We start from the raw sequence: 23,287 nt of genomic DNA, 5'->3' as shown, positions 1-23,287 counted from the left end.
CTCATGTTGACCCTTCCTTCCTTCATTCCTTCTCTCTCTCTCTCTCTCTCCTCATGTTGATCCTTCCTTCATTCCTTCTCTCACTCTCCTCATGTTGATCCTTCCTTCATTCCTTCTCTCTCTCTCTCTCTCTCCTCATGTTGATCCTTCCTTCATTCCTTCTCTCTCTCTCCTCATGTTGATCCTTCCTTCATTCCTTCTCTCTCTCTCTCCTCATGTTGATCCTTCCTTCATTCCTTCTCTCTCTCTCTCTCTCCTCATGTTGATCCTTCCTTCATTCCTTCTCTCTCTCTCCTCATGTTGACCCTTCCTTCCTTCATTCCTTCTCTCTCTCTCTCTCTCTCCTCATGTTGATCCTTCCTTCATTCCTTCTCTCTCTCTCCTCATGTTGATCCTTCCTTCATTCCTTCTCTCTCTCTCTCCTCATGTTGATCCTTCCTTCATTCCTTCTCTCACTCTCCTCATGTTGACCCTTCCTTCCTTCCTTCTCTCTCTCTCTCTCCTCATGTTGATCCTTCATTCCTTCTCTCTCTCTCTCTCTCTCCTCATGTTGATCCTTCCTTCATTCCTTCTCTCTCTCTCTCCTCATGTTGATCCTTCCTTCATTCCTTCTCTCACTCTCCTCATGTTGATCCTTCCTTCATTCCTTCTCTCTCTCTCTCTCTCTCTCTCCTCATGTTGATCCTTCATTCATTCCTTCTCTCTCTCCTCATGTTGATCCTTCATTCATTCCTTCTCTCTCTCTTTCTCCTCATGTTGATCCTTCCTTCATTCCTTCTCTCTCTCTCTCTCTCTCCTCATGTTGATCCTTCATTCATTCCTTCTCTCTCTCTCTTTCTCATGTTGATCCTTCATTCATTCCTTCTCTCTCTCTTTCTCCTCATGTTGATCCTTCATTCATTCCTTCTCTCTCTCTTTCTCCTCATGTTGATCCTTCCTTCATTCCTTCTCTCTCTCTCTCTCTCTCCTCATGTTGATCCTTCATTCATTCCTTCTCTCTCTCTCTTTCTCATGTTGATCCTTCATTCATTCCTTCTCTCTCTCTCCTCATGTTGATCCTTCATTCATTCCTTCTCTCTCTCTCTCTCCTCATGTTGATCCTTCCTTCATTCCTTCTCTCTCTCTCTCCTCATGTTGATCCTTCCTTCATTCCTTCTCTCTCTCTCTCCTCATGTTGATCCTTCCTTCATTCCTTCTCTCTCTCTCTCCTCATGTTGATCCTTCCTTCATTCCTTCTCTCTCTCTCTCTCCTCATGTTGATCCTTCATTCCTTCTCTCTCTCTCTCTCTCTCTCTCTCTCTCTCTCTCTCTCTCTCTCCTCATGTTGATCCTTCCTTCATTCCTTCTCTCTCTCTCTCCTCATGTTGATCCTTCCTTCATTCCTTCTCTCTCTCTCCTCATGTTGACCCTTCCTTCATTCCTTCTCTCTCTCTCTCTCCTCATGTTGATCCTTCCTTCATTCCTTCTCTCTCCTCATGTTGATTCTTCCTTCATTCCTTCTCTCTCTCTCTCTCTCTCATCATGTTGATCCTTCCTTCATTCCTTCTCTCTCTCCTCATGTTGATTCTTCTTTCATTCCTTCTCTCTCTCCTCATGTTGATCCTTCATTCATTCCTTCTCTCTCTCTCTCCTCATGTTGACCCTTCCTTCATTCCTTCTCTCTCTCTCTCTCCTCATGTTGATCCTTCCTTCATTCCTTCTCTCACTCTCCTCATGTTGACCCTTCCTTCCTTCATTCCTTCTCTCTCTCTCTCTCCTCATGTTGATCCTTCCTTCATTCCTTCTCTCTCTCCTCATGTTGATCCTTCATTCATTCCTTCTCTCTCTCTTTCTCCTCATGTTGATCCTTCCTTCATTCCTTCTCTCTCTCTTTCTCCTCATGTTGATCCTTCCTTCATTCCTTCTCTCTCTCTCTCTCTCTCTCTCTCCTCATGTTGATCTTTCATTCATTCCTTCTCTCTCTCTCTTTCTCATGTTGATCCTTCATTCATTCCTTCTCTCTCTCTCCTCATGTTGATCCTTCCTTCATTCCTTCTCTCTCTCTCTCTCTCTCTCTCTCTCTCTCCTCATGTTGATCTTTCATTCATTCCTTCTCTCTCTCTCTTTCTCATGTTGATCCTTCATTCATTCCTTCTCTCTCTCTCCTCATGTTGATCCTTCCTTCATTCCTTCTCTCTCTCTCTCTCTCTCTCTCTCTCCTCATGTTGATCTTTCATTCATTCCTTCTCTCTCTCTCTTCCTCATGTTGATCCTTCCTTCATTCCTTCTCTCTCTCTCTCCTCATGTTGATCCTTCCTTCATTCCTTCTCTCTCTCTCTCCTCATTTCGGACTTCACGAACTCGTCATTTTCATTTTCTTATCTTTTTCTAAAAAAAAAAACAAACCTATAATCATCTTTTTTTTCTTTCTTTTTTTCACTGCCCAGCTGTTCACACAACTTTTCACTTCCGAAAGAAACAGTTGCTTTGGTCTGGTTGGTGTGCGAACAATTAGAATGTCAAAGACACAAAACGTTGGGTTTTTTTTTCTTCATTTTTTCTTTTTTCTTTTTTTCTTTCAATCTGGTCCTATCTTTTTTTTTCTTTCTTCTTCTTCTTCTTGTTGAATCACTGCTCCTCCTCTCTTTAGTCAGTGGACAAGCACAGACCTTGTCCTGACGATCTTGCACACAACGTGTCTTCAGCTGTTCCATTCCGCTGGACTCTGTCCTGAAATCGATCGTAAACGATCTTTGTTCAACTGGTTCTGACAAGAAATGCCTGCTTAACTCCTGTGTACGGCTCTCTCCCCCCCCCACCCCCCCCCCCCCCCCCCCCCACCCACACACACACACTCCTCCCCCCATCCCCCACCCCCCAACCCCCTCCTTTTTTTAATTTTATAGCAGCAGCAGTTTTCCCTTTCCATCCGGACTGAAGACCCAGGAAGGACCCACCAAAGAGCTCTCCTTGTTGTTGCAGTGTAATGGATCTCCTTTGGAAAGTTTCAAGGGAAACGTCGTCTTCACAACGTCGTGGTTTTTGTGCCGCTGTTGACAACGTTGATAAGGCTTTCCTCACCCAGGATGAAAAACAGCACGAGCACACACACACACACACACACACACACACACACACACACACACACACACACACACAGATGGGGGGAGGAGAGAGAGAGAAAGGGAAAAGGAGAGAGGGAGAGAGAGAGAGGAAGGGAGATAGAGGCGGAGAGGAGAAAGAGAGAGGAAGATAGAGAGGAAGGGAGAGAGAGAGGGAGAAAGACAGAAGAGAAAGAGAGGGAGGAAGGGAGAGAGAGACGGAGAGGAGAAAGAGAGGGAGACACTTTGACTCTTTGACTCCTTACTGTCATTAGCTTAACAGCCCATGTGACAGGGGGGTACATGGGAAGTTACAGTGTCGTTTTATCCAATCATTTGAAAAAGTAAAACAAAACAAAACAAAACCAAAAACTAACACACCTAATGTTACAAAGGTTATATCAATAAACAACAGCCAACAAATTGCACACACAAAAAAGATAACAACATCATCATCATCAGATTGACCATCCAAATACTAATTCTATCTGCTTCTAATTTTAACCCTCAAAGAAATCATTTTGGAAACCATTAATGTTTGTATATATATTTTGAATTAACGGGCATTTTGATCATTTATTTTCTTTTTCCGTGTATCTACTGCCTCTGAGACGTATTTTGCAAGTGAGAGGATAATATTTTCGTCATTTGATGTTAAGACACTGACCAGGTCTTTCCTCTTTGCTGCAGCTGTTTTAAAGAGTGTACAGTTTTCCTGAACCTCCTCGTATCCTTTGCAACTGAACATGAAATGTATCTCATCTTCTTTACTCTCGCCACACATTGGACAAGGAGATGTTAATCCACCTGTCTCAAACCATCTTTTATTTGCATTCAGCCCGACTGTTCTCAATCTAAATCTAGCAAGATTGAGTCTGTGCCACCTGTTTGTTATGACTGAAATATATCTTTCTGTCTGAAATGCTGTCTTGAAGGAAAAGAACCAGCTATATTTATCATTACTTTCCATTTCTCCATGCCAATTTTGTTTATAGCATGCTATCAGTCTATCTTTAAATTCTGAGATAAACACATGTTCGTAACCCAGAAAGAGAGGGAGAGGAAGAGAGAAAGGGAGAGGAGAAAGAGAGAGAGGGGGAGAAAGGGAGAGAGACAGACAGACAGAGAGGAAGGGAGAGAGAGACGGAGAGGAGAGAGAGGGAGGGAGAAACAGACGGAGAGGAGAAAGAGATAGAGAGAGGAAGGCAGAGAGAGGGGAAGGGAGAGAGACAGAGAGGAGAGAGAGGGGGAGGGAGAGAGACAGAGACAGAGAGAGAGGAAGGGAGAGAGAGACAGACAGACAGACAGAGAGAGATGAATCACCATTTGAATAAGACGTGCTTTAACTATTCAGTGACAGCAACAATAAAAAATGGTGATGATAATGATGATGATGATGGGGGTGATAAAATTCAGATTTCGAAAGCGCAGTCAGGCAAAGTAACAAGTGTTTATTTTCCTTCAGTCTGTCTCTCTGTGTCTCTGTCTCTCTGTGTCTCTATGTCTGTCTCTCTCTGTCTGTCTGTCTGTCTCTGTCTCTCTCACCCTCTCTCTCTCTCTCCCTCCCTCCCTTCCTCTCTCTGTGTGTATGTCTCTCTCTCTTTCCCTCTCTCTGTCTCTCCCTCTGTCTCTCCCTCTCTCTCTCTATCTCTCTCTCACACCCACATACACATACACAAAACCACACATACACACACACGCACGCACGCACACCACACCACACCACACACACACACACACACACCAACCACACCAACCACCCAACCACCCACCACCACCACCACCACCACCACTACCAGAGAGAGAAGCAACACGCACGCACTCATGGCCCTACACATACATGTACGACAGTGGACAAGTTTCATAACTTCGCACCTCATTTGGAATGTATGCAAACACACACACAACAACAACAACAACAACAACAACAACAACAACAGAACACGATGATGTTATTTTCTTTCTGTTATTTTGACTTTTTTAAAAAGTGTAGTTCATTGTAATGAATACATGCAATGTGTTGTTTGGTTGTTATGTTATTTGTTTTTCGTTTCTTTTCCTTTCCTTTACCAAACAGAAATGTGGAGAAATATAACCTTGTGTTCAAGGGAAAAGACACGACAATCACGTGCCGAAAACAACAAACAAACTGAGAGGAACAACCACCGTCTCTAACTGTGCAATCCATGCACACAACACAAATAACCAAACTGTCTTCTCCTTCATCTTCTGTCCATCCAGCCTGCCCGCCAGATACACTTTACTCCAATACTCTGCTACAAATTACGAAGAAACTCTTCAGCATCCCCACTCATTCAATAGCTCTTTGTGAAACCGTTGATGATGTCAGTCTGTGCACTCACAGAATTCGTATTTTACACGCCACACATGACGAATATAAAACCTAAATGATGGGCAGACAATCACGACTGCCACCACCAGCGACTACAGACTCACAAGACGTCATCAAACAACCATCATGCATCATTCAAAATGTGGTAATGTGGGTGAACGCCGGGCACGGTCGGCCTGTCCGAGAGAGATAGAGAGAGACGGAGGGAGGAAGAGAGAGGGAGGGAGGAAGAGGGAATGAGAAGGATGGCGAGAGAGAGAGAGAGAAAGAGAGAGAACGAACGAACGAACGAACGAAGAGTATTGAGATAAGCATAATGACAAGAATGCTTTCTTTCCACCCAGCCCTGGGTACAAAATTATATTTCAAAGAGAAGAAAGAAACCCACAAGAATAAACCCAGAAAATTCATATCAGAAGAGAGGAAAAGAGGGAGAGGGGGGGTGCGAGAGGAGAGAGAGTGAAGAAGAAAAGATGAAATCAGACAGACTGGTAAATCGACAGAGGAGAGAGAGAAGGGCGGGGGGGGGGGGGCGGGGCGGGGGGGGGGGGTCAAAAGTTAAAAACTAAATTAGAGAGAGAGAGATAGAGCATGAATGGTTTATGTAACTTGTAACTTTTTCTTTGCAGGTAAAACGTCTTCAGCTCTTTGGGAAAATGGGCGCTCTGTTAGGCAATAAAAATTAAAATATTGATATTCTCACAGCCCTATCACTAACTGGGCACCTCTGAAATCCAGCAAATCCATAATACAAGCTTGATCAAACTGCACAGTTTCTGACAAGCTCCCACAATCCCTGCAGACGACAGCTTTGTGGCCAGACACTGTTTGACAGCGGACCACCAGTGTGGATCAGGGTGCTGAGCTGTGCAGTGTGGAGGATGGTGAAGACACTCACAGGAACAAGTATGGAGGATGGTGAAGACACTCACAGGAACAAGTATGGTGGATGGTGAAGACACTCACAGGAACAAGTATGGTGGATGGTGAAGACACTCACAGGAACAAGTATGGTGGATGGTGAAGACACTCACAGGAACAAGTATGGTGGATGGTGGAGACACTCACAGGAACAAGTATGGTGGATGGTGAAGAGCCTCACAGGAACAAGTATGGTGGATGGTGAAGAGCCTCACAGGAACAAGTATGGTGGATGGTGAAGACACTCACAGGAACAAGTATGGTGGATGGTGAAGACACTCACAGGAACAAGTATGGTGGATGGTGAAGACACTCACAGGAACAAGTATGGAGGATGGTGGACACACTCACAGGAACAAGTATGGTGGATGGTGGACACACTCACAGGAACAAGTATGGTGGATGGTGAAGACACTCACAGGAACAAGTATGGTGGATGGTGAAGACACTCACAGGAACAAGTATGGTGGATGGTGAAGACACTCACAGGAACAAGTATGGTGGATGGTGAAGACACTCACAGGAACAAGTATGGTGGATGGTGAAGACACTCACAGGAACAAGTATGGTGGATGGTGGACACACTCACAGGAACAAGTATGGTGGATGGTGAAGACACTCACAGGAACAAGTATGGTGGATGGTGAAGACACTCACAGGAACAAGTATGGTGGATGGTGAAGACACTCACAGGAACAAGTATGGTGGATGGTGAAGACACTCACAGGAACAAGTATGGTGGATGGTGGACACACTCACAGGAACAAGTATGGTGGATGGTGGACACACTCACAGGAACAAGTATGGTGGATGGTGAAGACACTCACAGGAACAAGTATGGTGGATGGTGAAGACACTCACAGGAACAAGTATGGTGGATGGTGAAGACACTCACAGGAACAAGTATGGAGGATGGTGAAGAGACTCACAGGAACAAGTATGGTGGATGGTGAAGACACTCACAGGAACAAGTATGGTGGATGGTGAAGACACTCACAGGAACAAGTATGGTGGATGGTGAAGACACTCACAGGAACAAGTATGGAGGATGGTGAAGAGCCTCACAGGAACAAGTATGGTGGATGGTGAAGACACTCACAGGAACAAGTATGGTGGATGGTGAAGACACTCACAGGAACAAGTATGGTGGATGGTGAAGACACTCACAGGAACAAGTATGGTGGATGGTGAAGACACTCACAGGAACAAGTATGGTGGATGGTGAAGACACTCACAGGAACAAGTATGGTGGATGGTGGAGACACTCACAGGAACAAGTATGGTGGATGGTGGACACACTCACAGGAACACCCACACCATCGTTTCGCACACCATGCACACACCATGAGAAGCGGGCAGAGGTAAACAGACACTTGATCCCAGCACCCCACTATCTCATCTCCCCCGTGTCACATGACCAGAAGTACACACGCTTCAATGAACCCTCCCCTCCCCCTCCCTACGCCCCCCCCCCTTTCAGCAGGACCCCCTTCCCCCTCCCCCCTCCCGTGTGGAAAGAGCAGCACTGTGGCACACCAGTGGCGTCATGGACTGTACAGAAGGAATAAAAACAGAAGCCATTCATTGCACACTTGTGACCTGTGCGTGGTGGAACCATCACCCTCCTTCGTCAGGCAGAGTGCTGCTTTTCCGCTTTTATATCAACGCCACTCCTTCAGCCACTTCCACCTGGTCCTTCTGCACTGTGACTGTGTGGCAGTGATGTGTATTCACTTTTGTCCCCATTGGCAAACCATACTTTTATCGACACTGTCTGTGTCAACTTATATCAGAGGTTGACGAAAGTTTACCGTTGGGACATCAGCAAAGTGAGAGCTGTATTATCAATGGTTTCACTACTTCAACGGAAATTCATTTACAGCTTCATATTTTTTGAAGGACTGTGACTCTCAAACCAGGAGGCAAGATTTCGTAGACTCCTAGTGCTGCAGCCTTGGGGGCTGGTTGGCCTATGGGGACTATCCCAGTGCTGACACTCCTAAACCCTCTTGAGGCCGAGAGAGGGGGGGTGTAAATTGGGCAAGACACTCTCCACCATGATCAAAGTCTGGTCCAGATAGTCGGGACAGCAGTTGTCTTCTCTGCTGTTCTGATGACCAGTCGGACACTACTGACTATCATACGACACAGTGTGGCAGTCAACTTTACTCATTTTTGTCGCCATTTGCTAACCATACTGTCACCGACACCGCGAGGCATGGAGGCGGATTCAGTCAATACTTACCCCGCCTGTCTTCTACACTGATGGACTATGTTGACCATGTTGATCATACTGTTAAAGACTTGTTTTTCCTGCTTACTCCTGTAACAGTGGGAGAAGAAGCATCAGTGCTGATCATAGCAACAGTACCAGCAGCAGCGGTAATAGTGGATACAGGATGGCCCACTGGTGACGCGTCCACCAAGGAAAATAGAGAACCCGAGCGTTTGGAATCGGATGTCATACTTGCCAGCATCCCCCCTCCCCCTCCAGATCTTGAATGGTGGTCTGAAAGCTAGACCTCCACTGAGACGATAAAGCGAGGTGTTGTGTGTAGCATGCACTTAACGCACGGAACCCTCGGCAACAAGAGATGTTGGTAGTAAAATGCATGTGCGAGTGCGCGTGAGTGCATACGTGCATGCGGTCGTGTGTGTGTGTGTGTGTGTGTGTGTGTGTGTGTGTGTGTGTGTGATTGAAGCTTGACTGAATGACACAGGAAACGAATGATCAGCGCCTAAAGGCAATTCTCAGTCAGGTCTACCCAGGAAAGCAACCTGCTGTGCAAATGACTGTGTTTGAAATACAGCTCGGTCCGGCGCTATATAAATACACGTGTTAATCAATCAGTTAACCAGTCAATCTATAGTGGTAGACATGGTTACAGGGGCTGTCAGAAGGCTTGAGAGCTGTATCCGTCCGTCCATCACAGGCCCACACGTGACTAATATTATTCTGCATCAATAGTTCGTGAATTTTGCGCGAGGAATACGAATTCTGTCGATTCTGATCATAAACTGTTAGAAAAAAAATGGGGGTGATGGGGGGGGGGGGGGGGGGGAGGGGGGGGGACCTCGGCATCTGTGGAAAACTATCGGGAAGACATTCAGGGGGATGTCGGGGTCTGTGCAGAATGTAATATAATCCCGTAATGTGTTCCACCGATTCCCATCTCACGTTCATTTCACCTTTGCACCTGAAAAATGGTATATAACTCGATATCTTATTTCTTTTCTTTTTACATTCTTTTTCCTCATCTTCCACCACCGCACATTTTTTCTTTGTTCGTTTTTTTTTTTTCTTTTTTTTTTTTTTTTTTTTTTAACCCTTTTTGAGAGTGGAGGGGGCGAGTTTACGAAGACTGGAAAGTCGGAGTATTGATCCACCAGTCGTGTACTCCACAACAGATCTGGTTGTTGATGTTATTTTTATATTGCATGGAGCCACATGAGTCACTTCCAATCGGAAATCGTAAATCACAATATCTCCTCTTTTTGCAGAATGAATACAATTGTGAACCTTCAGTGGACAGCCATTATGTCCAACATCGACCGGCATGGAGACTAAACAACATCCACAGCAACAGTTGAAGAGACTGAACCTTCAATATTCATAACATATGTTAGGCTGCTTCGTGAACCAGCCACAGAAACAGTTGCAGACAATGAAATGAATACAGTTCTAAACCTTCAGGGGACAATAAAAAAAAAGAAAAAAAGAAAAAGAAAAAAAAGACTGGTGTGTAGACCAACCAAAGCAACACTTGTAGAGAGAGAGACAGAGATAGACGGGGGGTGGGGGGCTGGGGGGGGGGGGGGGAGTTTTGCAACGTGATTGTCCATATACGTAGAAACGGACAGACATAGAATTGTGTATGAATGAGCGTGAAAAAACCCCCATTGATTCCAAGTTTTGTACACTTAATTGTATGATTTGTACATTTTCCTTCCATGTTATTGTAACAAGCCCAAAATCAGTAAAAGAAAAGTTGTATTTATTCCATAAATGCTATTGATTACTTTGACATAGTTATGGAGTGCCGGGTATTGGTTTGATTATTTCCATGGTGTTTAGTTGATTGTGTGATTTATATACAAAATAAAACAGTGGTCGACCCAAGAAAGTCCGGGTAAAAAAAATAATAAAGAGGGAGAGAGGGGGGGGGGATATACATACATATATATATATGAGAGACAGAGACAGAGAGAGACAGAGGGAGATTCAAGATTCAAGATGGTTTATCCATGTACGCCAAGGCCCCTTATGAAGGGGGATGTGAACATAATACATGAAAAACAAAGAAAAACAAAAACAAAAAACAACTCATAATACAACATACATAGAAAACTCGATATAACATCAGTTCCACATGAAAACTAACCTAGCTACGAAACAGTGTTCTCATGATGTGATAGTTTATCGGACTTTGAAAGCTTTATATAAATACAAAGCAAGGTTTCTAACAATTTCATGGGAGGTTGAAGACATTAACAGGTTCAATTTTAACATATTTGGTTGTCTATAATATTTAGACTTACTAAATGATTCTCGAACATTCCTCAAAGCTGGACAACAAAGAACAAAGTGCATTTCATTTTCTGTCGAATCTTTGCATAATGGACAAATCAGGTCACTGTCATTACATGTTCTATATCTATATTGATGAACCGCTAACTCAGAAATACCTCATCTGAATCTTGTCGTTATATATTTCAAATGTCTATCCATATTTAACATCAGGTATGGTTTCAAGTCTGAGCCATTGCTTTAAATCCCTATAAAAATCAAATCTTTCACTATTTTGGATATGATCAGACCATTTCTACAATCGATCAAACGTTGGCAAAAAGCACAAATAAACGACTGCATGCTACTGTTACTATTCCTATTATGTTTATATATATATATATATATATATATATATATATATATATATATATATATACTTTTCTTGTTCTTTAGCATATACAGGACTTCTAGTAAGAAAATGAACTTCAGTTTCCAGATCATCACAAAAGGGCCAGTTTGTGAGTGCGTGTGTGTGTGTTGACACATCGTTATATTTCTCTGAAGTTATTTTCTCTACGACGAGCCTGAAGGCAAATTTCTGTGCTCTGGTTCTGACAATAAAGTGATTGATTGTTTGATTAACTGATATCTTTTATGTACTTTAAGATCGTTAACGCCTAGACGAAACTTCACAAGAGCCACTCTAGATTTAGCAATGAGAGAGAGAGGAGAGAGAGGGAGGGGGAAGAGAGAGGGGGGTGTCCGGTCACTTTACCACAACCGCCATTGGGCGAGTCGTAAAAATGAAATATTGAATGTTCCCAAGACATGTCTATTTTTTCAGTCAGACAGACATACATACAGACAATTAACCAAACACTGTTCTTCATGGCTTCAAGCTCTGCTTGTTCAGATCTGAACGACGTACTTTCTAATCAGATTCCGAAATCTGTATGTTATGAACTAAGACCTACTGACACACATCCTTTCTTTTCAAGACCCAAAGTTTTACTGACAACCTCCAACACTGACTCTCCCCCCTTTCAAAATCTGCTCTCAAACTCACATCTTTTCCATCTGTTTTGCTGTTTTTAATGTGGTGTGTCCATTCAAACAGTAATTATACTCCTGTACATGTGGTATGCTTGGCTTTGTGTATATATATGTACGTGTACACACGTGCATGGGCGTGCGAATGTGTGTGTGTGTGTGTGTGTGTGTGGAAGGTATGTACAAATGTTTAGGTTTGTGTGCATTGTTTTTGATACGTGTGTATAGTTTACTGCCACCACAAGCACCACCACTACTACTGCTACTACTACTACTACTACTACTACTACTACTACTATTGTATGAACAACGACAACATCAACAACTACTACCACTACCACTACTGCTGCTGCTGCTGCTGCTATTACCATTACAACTGCTTCTACTGCTGCTGCTGTTACAACTACTGCTGGTATCATTGCTGGTGTTGCGACAACCACAACCACAACTGCTACTACTGTTGGGACTTCAACAACTGCTGTTGCTGCAGTTCCCGGTGCATTATTTTTCATGTCATTCATTTTGTCCCATTCCAGATATTGCATCACCCAGCCTGTTGTATTTCCCCCTGAGACAGTGTGGCAGAGAGCGTGTGTGAGACAGAGAGTGGACAGTAAGAGAAACAGTGAGAGACAGACAGACAGACAGTGTGGCAGAGAGCGTGTGTGAGACAGAGAGTGGACAGTAAGAGAAACAGTGAGAGACAGACAGACAGACAGTGTGGCAGAGAGCGTGTGTGAGACAGAGAGTGGACAGTAAGAGAAACAGTGAGAGACAGACAGACAGACAGTGTGGCAGAGAGCGTGTGTGAAACAGAGTGGACAATAAAAGAAACAGTGAGAGACAGACAGACAGACAGTGTGGCAGAGAGCGTGTGTGAGACAGAGAGTGGACAGTAAGAGAAACAGTGAGAGACAGACAGACAGACAGTGTGGCAGAGAGCGTGTGTGAAACAGAGTGGACAATAAAAGAAACAGTGAGAGACAGACAGACAGAGACAGAAAGAGAGAGAGACAGAAAGAGAGAGAGAGAGAAACGACACCAATTTTTATTTCACGAAATAAGTGGAGTAAACATAGCTTTTTTTGCTTTTTTTTTTTTTTTACATCCAACGCTCAGGTGCAAAAAGAAAAGAAAAAAAAAGACGAAGCAAAGGTACACACACACACACACACACACACACTCTCTCTCTCTCTCTCTCTCTCTCTCTCTCATATGATGATTCCATAACCACCACCCTGAATATGCAAAGCTTGATTTACATAACATAATCGTTGTAAACGGAAGATTTATCTTTTGTGAATATCGATAATCATTAAGAGAAAGAAACAGACAGACAGACAGGAAGAGACAGAGAGAGAAATAGGGATAGGGCACATATGCGCACGCACGCACGCATACACACACACACACACACACACACACACACACACACACACACACAGGCGTGTAGCAGAGACAGACAAAGAGCGAATGAGAGAGAGAGGACGGAAGAGACAGAGAACGACAAAGAGACCGAGGCAGAGACAGAGAGAGAGAGAGGAACAGAGACATTTCCAGACAAGTATACAGACCGACAGACAGACAGACAGACAGGCAGACAGACTGGGAGGAAGAGACAGTGAGAGATGTTTTGAAGCCAAGGCCTGACGATGTTTTCGCGTGTTGGCCAGATATTCCATTACCAGCCTGAGTGAGCCACCCGGCAATGGAGGAGAAGGGAGGTAAGGCCTGTTAGTTGCTTTGGTGGTTTGCTGGAGTCTTTGTTCGTTCGTTCGTTCGTTCGTTCGTTCGTTTGTGTGTGTGTTAGTTTGTTTGTCGTGTCTCCAGTTATGCTCACTTGCTTTTTCTGTAAGAGAGAGAGAGGGAGAGAGAGAGTATACTAATAGAGAGTATGCTGATGCGCGCGCATACACACACACACACACACACACACACACACACACACACATACACATACACGCACACATACACGCACCTATGTATATAACGGCCCACGTGTCTGTATGTTTTGATTTGTGCATACTGGTCGATGCGATTTATGCCAACATGAAAGCCTGTGTGAGACAGAGCTTGATCCAGAATGCAGTTAGTGACTTGTAGACAGAGACAATGGGCTGAGTGGATGGAGATGAATTCATACCAATATCTATCCCTCTGTCTGTCTGCTTTGCTCGTCTGTCTGTCTGTCTGTCAATTTTATTTATTTTATTTATCAAGACGTCTTGCTATTGTGCATATTGATACTCTATGCGTTTTACAATAGCACGAAAAGCATTCACTCAAACACCCCCACAAATATACACATATGTATTTGAAACATGAAAGTAAGCGATGACAATTAAAAGAAATCATGACGTAAAATAAATCAAATAATGTATCAGATCCATCTGTCTGTCTATCTACGTTCCTGCCTATCTACACATTCACTTACATGCCAACCTACCTATCTACCTACCAGACTATCGAGCAACCAACCCAGCTACCACCCCATTCACCAACCGACCGACCAACCAACCAACCTTAGCAGTTACCAGTAAGCCTGCCTTTAATCAGAACCACATACAAGTCAGGTGTTGCTCTCCTTCCTCACCAACCTTCTGAAAGACCTGATGTGTCCAAGTCAAATAAGCAGCAACTCCGAAAAACATCTGAAAGAAAAATAAACAGGAAATCTGTGCCAATATAATACATACCTGCATTTCTCATTCACACAAAGACCTGGATGAATTTGTGCTCTTATTTTTGTTTTTATCGTTGTTGCTTTTTGTTTTGTTGGTTTTTTTTATCTTGTTTTTCGGAGACTGGGGTGAAGAAGATAGGCACACAGGTGTTCCATCTGCAGCACACGTTTAGCGCTCCTACAGAAACTGACGGCAGCAAAACAGTTGTTCCTGACCACGTTTTATTAGAGAAAAGGAACCTGTTTCTAATCTAATCGGAAAACAAATAATTATACACGGACAGAAAAACAGCAGCAGCAGCAACAACAAATGCAACAACAACAGCAGCAGCAATAACAACAACAATAACAGCAACAGCAACAACAACAACAATAGCAGCAACAACAACAACATAGCAGCAGCAACAACAACAGCAGCAGCAACAACAACAACAATAGCAGCAGCAACAACAACAGCAACAACAACAGCAGCAGCAATAACAACAACAATAACAGCAACAGCAACAACAACAACAACAATAACAGCAATAGCAACTGCAGCAACAACAACAGGAACTACAACAGCAACAATAAGAAAATACAAAACATCAGCCACACAAACAACAACAACAACGACGACGACGACAACAACAACAACAATGTTGGTGCCGGGTCATTGTGACACATTTTACATGTAGACAGCTGTTCCGAAAATTGTCAGGAAGAGAAATATCTTGTGACGTGAAAGCTATAGATACACACACACACACGTACGCACAACGCACACACACACACACACGTACGCACAACGCACAACGCACACACACACGCACACACACACACACACGTACGCACAACGCGCGCACACACACACACACGTACGCACAACGCACACACACACACACACACGTACGCACAACACACACACACACGTACGCACAACACACACACACACACACACACACACACGTACGCACAACACACACACACACACACACACACGTACGCACAACACACACACGCACACGTACGCACAACACACACACACGCACGCACACACACACACACACGCACACGTACGCACAACACACACACACTCACACACACACACACACGCACACACACGTACGCACAACACACACACACGTACGCGCAACACACACACACACACACACACACACACACACACACACACACACACGTACGCACACACACACGTACGCACACACACACTCACACACGCACACACACGTACGCACAACAAACACACACGTACGCACAACACACACACACACACACACACACACACACACACACACACACACACACACACACACACACACACACACACACACACACACACACACCAAAAAACAACAACAGTTTTCATCCCAGCTCTGTCCATTTTCCTGAAGAGGATGGAATAGAGCCCCTTTCTTTTATATTTCGTTTTTTCAATAATAAATTGCAGATACTTTATGACACAAGGCAGTGAGCTGTGTGTGTCCGTGAATTTATTAACCAGCTTTGACGGGCCGCCTGTTGACACTAGCAGTGAGGTTATTTTCATCCTGAATTAAAAAAAAAAATAGCGAATAAACAAACCACGTGCAAGAATGTGCAGTCAGCCTGTGGTGGAGGAGGAGGAGACAGAGAGAGGGAGGGACACACACACACACACACACACACACACACACACACACACACACACACACACACAAGAAGACTGACAGATGGATAGGAAAGTGAGAGAGAGAGAGAGGCCTCTTTGTTTCATATGTGATGTTATGTATGGTTGTGAACCAGCCAATGCGTATGTACAAGCTCTACTGTCTCTGGCCTGTTCGGAAGCTCAATTCCCTCTCCCCCTCCTCTCTCTCTCTCTCTCTCAGTGGTCATTGCACAAACTAAACGAAAATCACGTGTTGAATTTATGTTCCGAGATCTCTCTCTCTCTCTCTCTCTCTCTCTCTCTCTCTCTCTCTCTCTCTCAATCTTTCTCACTCTATTTCATTGGGCATCGCAAAAACAAACTAAACGAAAATCACGTCATGAGCTCATATTCTAAATCTCTCTCTCTCTCTCTCTCTCTCTCTCTCTCTCTCACACACACACACACACACACACACACACATACACACACACGTAGCACTTGACGTAAGGTTACATAGTTCACAGTTTCAGGTGTGGAATGAAATACTACAGACTTCTATCAAATATTTTTGAAACGAGTTGGCTTCTTTTTTCTTATTCTTTTTTCAGTTTATCTTTTAATTCAAAACGTTGTTTCGTAAAACCGAGTCTCAGCTCTTTTTTCAAATGCATTTGTTTTGTTCGCCTTACTTCCCTCAGAGGCCAAGGTCAATCTTTTTTTCTTTCTTTTTTTTTTAATGTGCAGAATGATGCTAAACAACGTCAGTAGGCGGTGTGAAGTTGACTGATTTTCAGAAAATCGATTTCAGTATCTGGTGCACACTCGCCACTCACTGGGGATGGGACTGCGGTCAAGAATTAAAGAGAGAGGTGGGGAGGGGGGAGGTGAGAAAGGTGGTCAGATGTTGGTTTGTTGTTGTTGGTGTTGTTTGGATGGTTGGTGTGTTTTTGTGGGGTGTTGTTGTTGTTGTTGTTGTTGTTGTCTTTGTTTGTTTGTTGTTGGTTTTTTGTCTGTTTTGAAGGCAGGGGTGGGATGGGGGAGAGAGAGGGAGAGACTCCTCCCCTTTTTTCTGTTTCGGGGGGGCGTGGGGGGTTAGGGGGGGGGGGGAGGGGGGCGGGGGGCAACATCCCAAATCTGTCATCCAGTGACTGATGATCTATACCTTCAGTGCATCGTCTGTCTGCGACGGAACACCGAAGTTGGTTTTTTGTTTTGTTTTTGGGTTTTTTTTACTGAGTCTGGAAGCTTTCAGCCATGACTCCTTTTTAGTTTATATCAGCGTTGTGTAGAGCTTTCACCTTTTACACTGTCTCGATTATTTTATTTTTATTTTTTAGCTGTAGGCCTCACCTATCAATACTCTATTTCTCAGGCTTTGCCTGTATTAATACCGCCCTGTCTTTCATGTTTTACCGATCAATCAATACAAACCCGTGTTTTTTGGCTTGACCTATATCATTTCCACCTGTCCTTTTGTAAAGACTGGTGAGTTTGATTCATAGAAAACACGAAGTGTCCTGCCGAGTTTGATTTTTTTCCTTTAGTATTCTTGTTTTTTGTGTGTTTTTTTGTGTGTGATTTGGTTGTTGTTTTTGTTGGGGTTTTTTTGTGTGTGTGTTTTTTTCAGAGCCATGTTTGATTTCTCATCTCGGCATTGGATGAAATAAGTTTTGTTTTAACCATTTGTCAACATCCATGTAAGCTTTCCTTTGGAAATGAAAAAGTATTAAGTCAAGGACTGTCTGAAACCAGCTCACTGGCTGACGCGATATATTTGATTCTTTTGGGGAGGATGGGGGTCGTGGTAGGTCCCAAGCATTTTCAGCTTGAGAAAATGGGGGGAGGGAGGGGTGAAGAGGGGGGGGGGGGGGAGGGGGGGGGAGGGGGGAGAGAGGGGGGGTCACACGGGATCAAGAGAGAGAGTGGGAGAGAGACAGAAAGAGCGAGAGAGACAACAGAGAGAGAGACAGAGACATACAGAGGGGAAGAATGAATAAAACCAGTAACTCTTTCATCAACGAGTGGAAGGAAGGAGGGAAAGGGAGTAAGGAGGGAAGGAAGGAAGGAAGGAAGGAAGGAAGGAAGGATGATCATTAAAAAAGGGGGAGAAACGTGAACAGATTTCTCTAGTCAGCCCTCAAGCTGATACCAAAACAAAAACAAAAAGAATAATAATAATAACGGCATTTCATAAACCCGAACAAAAATGATCTATTGTCAATATCCAGAGCCGCGAAGAAATAATATAATAAACACTAAATATCACGACAGAACAGTGGCATGACAAAACCAAACAAAAAGGTCTAGAAAAAGAAACACAGGCAGATGGACGCATCAGGGGGGAGTGGAGTGACAAAGTGCCAACAAAGGGACACGGACAGGGCGTGTGTGTGTGTGTGTGTGTGGGTGTGTGTTTGTGTGTGTGTGTGTGTGTGTGTGTGTGTGTGCGTGTGTGAGGGGGAGGGCATGTAACTGGTGGCCGTTGGTTCACTTTGCTGCTCCCCTTCTTCAGTGGACAGCTCAATGCTTCTCCCTCCCCTTCTCCTTCCCCTTCTCCCTCCCCCTCTCCCTCCCCTTCTTCCTCCTCCTGCCCTCTCCCTCCCCTTCTCCCTCCCCTTCACCCTCCCCCTCTCCCTCTCCCTCCCCTTCTCCCTCCCCTTCTTCCTCCTCCTGCCCTCTCCCTCCCCCTCTCCCTCCCCTTCTTCCTCCTCCTGCCCTCTCCCTCCCCCTCTCCCTCCCCCTCTCCCTCCCCCTCTCCCTCCCCTTCTCCCTCCTCCTGCCCTCTCCCTCCCCTTCTCCCTCCCCTTCTTCCTCCTCCTGCCCTCTCCCTCCCCCTCTCCCTCCCCTTCTCCCTCCCCCTCTCCCTCCCCCTCCCTCCCCTTCTTCCTCCTCCTGCCCTCTCCCTCCCCCTCTCCCTCCCCTTCTCCCTCCCCCTCTCCCTCCCCTTCTTCCTCCTACTGCCCTCTCCCTCCCCCTCTCCCTCCCCCTCTCCCTCCCCTTCTCCCTCCCCTTCTTCCTCCTCCTGCCCTCTCCCTCCCCCTCTCCCTCCCCTTCTCCCCCCCTCTCCCTCCCCCTCTCCCTCCCCTTCTTCCTCCTCCTGCCCTCTCCCTCCCCCTCTCCCTCCCCCTCTCCCTCCCCTTCTTCCTCTCCCTCCCCCTCTCCCTCCCCCTCTCCCTCCCCCTCTCCCTCCCCTTCTCCCTCCCTCTTCCTCCTCCTCCCCTCTCCCCCCCCTCTCCCTCCCCTTCTCCCTCCCCCTCTCCCTCCCCTTCTCCCTCCCTCTTCCTCCTCCTGCCCTCTCCCTCCCCCTCTCCCTCCCCTTCACCCTCCCCTCTCCCTCCCCTTCACCCTCCCCCTCTCCCTCCCCCTCTCCCTCCCCTTCTTCCTCTCCCTCCCCCTCTCCCTCCCCCTCTCCCTCCCCCTCTCCCTCCCCTTCTCCCTCCCTCTTCCTCCTCCTCTCTCCCCCCCCTCTCCCTCCCCTTCTCCCTCCCCCTCTCCCTCCCCTTCTCCCTCCCTCTTCCTCCTCCTGCCCTCTCCCTCCCCCTCTCCCTCCCCTTCACCCTCCCCTCTCCCTCCCCTTCACCCTCCCCCTCTCCCTCCCCCTCTCCCTCCCCTTCTTCCTCCCCCTCTCCCTCCCCCTCTCCCTCCCCTCTCCCTCCCCCTCTCCCTCCCCTTCTCCCTCCCCTTCTCCCTCCCCCTCTCCCTCCCCTTCTTCCTCCTCCTCCCCTTCTCCCTCCCCTCTCCCTCCCCCTCTCCTTCTTCCTTCTCCTCCCCTTTCCCTCCCCCTCTCCCTCCCCTTCACCCTCCCCTCTCCCTCGGGAAAAACGAAAGGCAGCGTAGATGATGGCGAGCATAAAAAGACACAGACAGACCGACTCTGGTGGTGGGGGCGGGGGCTGGGCATAATTGATGTATGAAGTAAATCCTACACGGAGCTGGGCCAGACACAGCAGTTCTTTGTCATTATTTTAACTCTTTCAATTCCCTATCATTTGCAAATTCCTGCTGGATGTCAGTTTCCAGACGTTAGGAAAATTCCATTTCCATTTTCGTCGGCTTTCAACCATACTTATTCGTTTTCTATATATTTTTCTTTTCTTTTTTTTAAATCCCTTTTTCCCCATTTGTATTCAAAAAGATCCGAAATTTCTCCGTGAAGCATAGGTTTTGGCTCTGTAGCTTTGATTTGTAGCACTCCAACAAAAACAAGAGAACACTTGATGCATGTCTAGGAAATCCCGCTGTCTGCTGGTTTAGATAGCTCTGTGTGGATACTCTTCACTTGAAAGAGAAAAAATCTCATTGTCTACAATTGTTTTGTCGTTGTATTAATAAATCATCGCCAGTATCGCTGTCATCATCATCATCATCATCATCATCATCATTTTCATCATGTGTTTGTTCAATTTCAACTGACTCTGTTGAAATTATTCATCATTATCGTCCTCGTCTTCTGTCTGTCTGTCTGTCTGTCTGTCTGGCCCAGCTCAGTGTAGGATTTACTTCAGACATCAATTATGCCCCGCCCCCTCCCCCACCACCACATCCCAGCCCCCTTCCAGGAACCGTCCTCCCCCCCTCCACCCCCCTCATCCAATCCCCCACTCCGCACTCCTCCCCCCCCCCCCTCTCTCTCTCTCTCTCTCATCACCATTACATACGTTTTTTGTCTAAATCCTGGTGTTATTTTATCACAGACCCCCCCCGCCCCCCCACCCCCCCACACACACACCCACCCACATACAGACACTCACACACACACTCAAACACACACACACACACACACACACACACACACTCAAACACACACACACAAACACACACGCACACACACACACACACACACACACACACACACACACACACACACTCATTCACACAACACACACACACACACACACACACACACACATACACACACATATACAGAGGCACACGCACACACAGGCGCGCGCACACACACACACACACACACACACACACACACACACACACACACACACAGAGGCACAAGCACACGCAGGCGCGCGCGCACACACACACACACACACACACAGATGCACAAACACACACATTCGCCTCCACCCACACACATCACATCACATCACACCACACACACACACACACACACACACACACACACACACACAAGTTTCAAGTTTTAATTATCCTTTCACTCCTATTGGAGTATGGAGGATTACTGCAAAATAAACTTTTTATGCCCAGAACAAACATTTCCAAATACACAACAATGTCACATAAAAGTTAAGAAAACTTTTAACTCCAAAAGTATAACTAGGCAACATTTGCAAATCTAATCATCTTACTTACAGCTAAAATGACTTTTTTTGTCTCCTTTGAGCATATTACAAAAATTAAAAACCGATTTTGGAGACAAATATTTTTTAGGAACATATCTATTTCGTAACTGATCATAATTGGGACATTCCATTCTAAAATGAAACTCATCACCAATCACAGACATGTTACAAAGCCGTAACTCTCGTGGTATGCCTTTGTGTCTCCACGTTTCTATTTCCAGCTTATGATTACTACTTCGAAATATGAAAAAGCTGATAATGTAATTATCAGGCATTTGACATATATTTTTCTCTACCAAATCCACTTTTGAAATTTCGATAAAACAAACATTTACTACTCGCCTCTAGAGCATGTCTCCATAGATTTTGAAAACTATCTCTCAAAGCATTCTTGGCATGTTGACATTCTTGCAGAAAGATTCCCTCTCCAAGAAGAATTGAGCATCCCAAACACAGTCATACCCTGCTTCTATTAAAAATTTGTCTGATACAACTCATCCATTTTGAAGAATAAATACCATTTCGATATAAGTCAAGTAATATCAAATATATTTTCCCAGAATATTTTTCTGTGTTTGATATCACTAAGCTGGTCCAAAAATCGAACTAATCTCATTTTCACTAACACACCAATTGGATAAATACCAGTTTCTCCATAAACACACACACACACACACACACACACACACACACACACACACACACACACACACACACACACACACACACACACACACACACACACTCACTCACTCACTCACTCACTCACTCACTCACTCACTCACTCAATCAATCAATCAATCAATCACACCCCTACCACACACACACACCCGACAGACACACGTAGACACACGTAGACACACACACACACACACACACACACACACACACACTCACTCACTCACTCACTCACTCAATCAATCAATCAATCAATCACACCCCTACCACACACACACACCCGACAGACACACGTAGACACACACACACACACACACACACACACACACACACACACACACACACACACACACACACACAAGACAAGACAGCAGACAGTTCACTGAGACCAACAGATCGCAGGCATCATATTCAGCACAGCACCACCACCATCAGAGCCAAAAGCACCCAGACGAGACTGGCGTGATTAGCTTCGTCACGAAATATGAACATGAACACCCTATACATTTCGCTCCCCCCCCCCCCTTCCCCTCCACCCCCTCCCCTCCCCAACTAATTGGCCCGCTAACGGTAATGCACTCTGTCAGGAAAGACACACAGCATTACAACGAACCATTGATCAGTCTGGTGCCCTGTTTCAGTGTCCAAAGGTTTCTAACAATCTCTGGAACTGTTCCATTATCAGCAAGGGGGTGGCATCATCAGTAGCGACGGCAACAACATGCTCAACAATCATAACAGCAGCAGCAGCAACAACCATAATGATAATAATAATGATAATAACAACAACAACAACAATAATATTATTATTATTTTCATTAGTAGTAGTAGTAGTATCATCATCATCATTGTTGTTATTGTTATTATCATCATCATCATTACTAACTACCAGTAGTACCTCTACTACCCACTACCAGAGCTACAACTACGACTACTACTACTGAACATCATAATGATGATGAGGACAAATAAATACATAGATTATCAATTGGTTAACTAATTAATCAATAGTGGTGAGGAGGAGGTGACAATGACAGAGGACATACAGACAGACAGACAGT

General features: G+C 45.2%; 1 protein-coding gene across 1 annotated transcript in view; it reads left to right on the top strand.

The window, feature by feature from the left end:
- Positions 1-23,287, top strand: part of LOC143286607 (uncharacterized) — a 158,473-nt gene that overhangs the window by 25,699 nt on the left and 109,487 nt on the right. The window contains exon 2 of the mRNA XM_076594243.1: positions 13,588-13,638. Coding sequence (XP_076450358.1) covers positions 13,623-13,638 — 16 coding nt within the window. The 5' untranslated portion in view covers positions 13,588-13,622. The remainder of the gene's footprint in view (positions 1-13,587; positions 13,639-23,287) is intronic.

Source organism: Babylonia areolata, chromosome 10, assembly GCF_041734735.1.
Source record: "Babylonia areolata isolate BAREFJ2019XMU chromosome 10, ASM4173473v1, whole genome shotgun sequence".
In the NCBI taxonomy this organism is placed as follows: Eukaryota; Metazoa; Mollusca; class Gastropoda; order Neogastropoda; family Buccinidae; genus Babylonia; species Babylonia areolata.
Note: the sequence above shows the minus strand (reverse complement) of the source record. Positions and strands in the feature narration are given on the sequence as shown.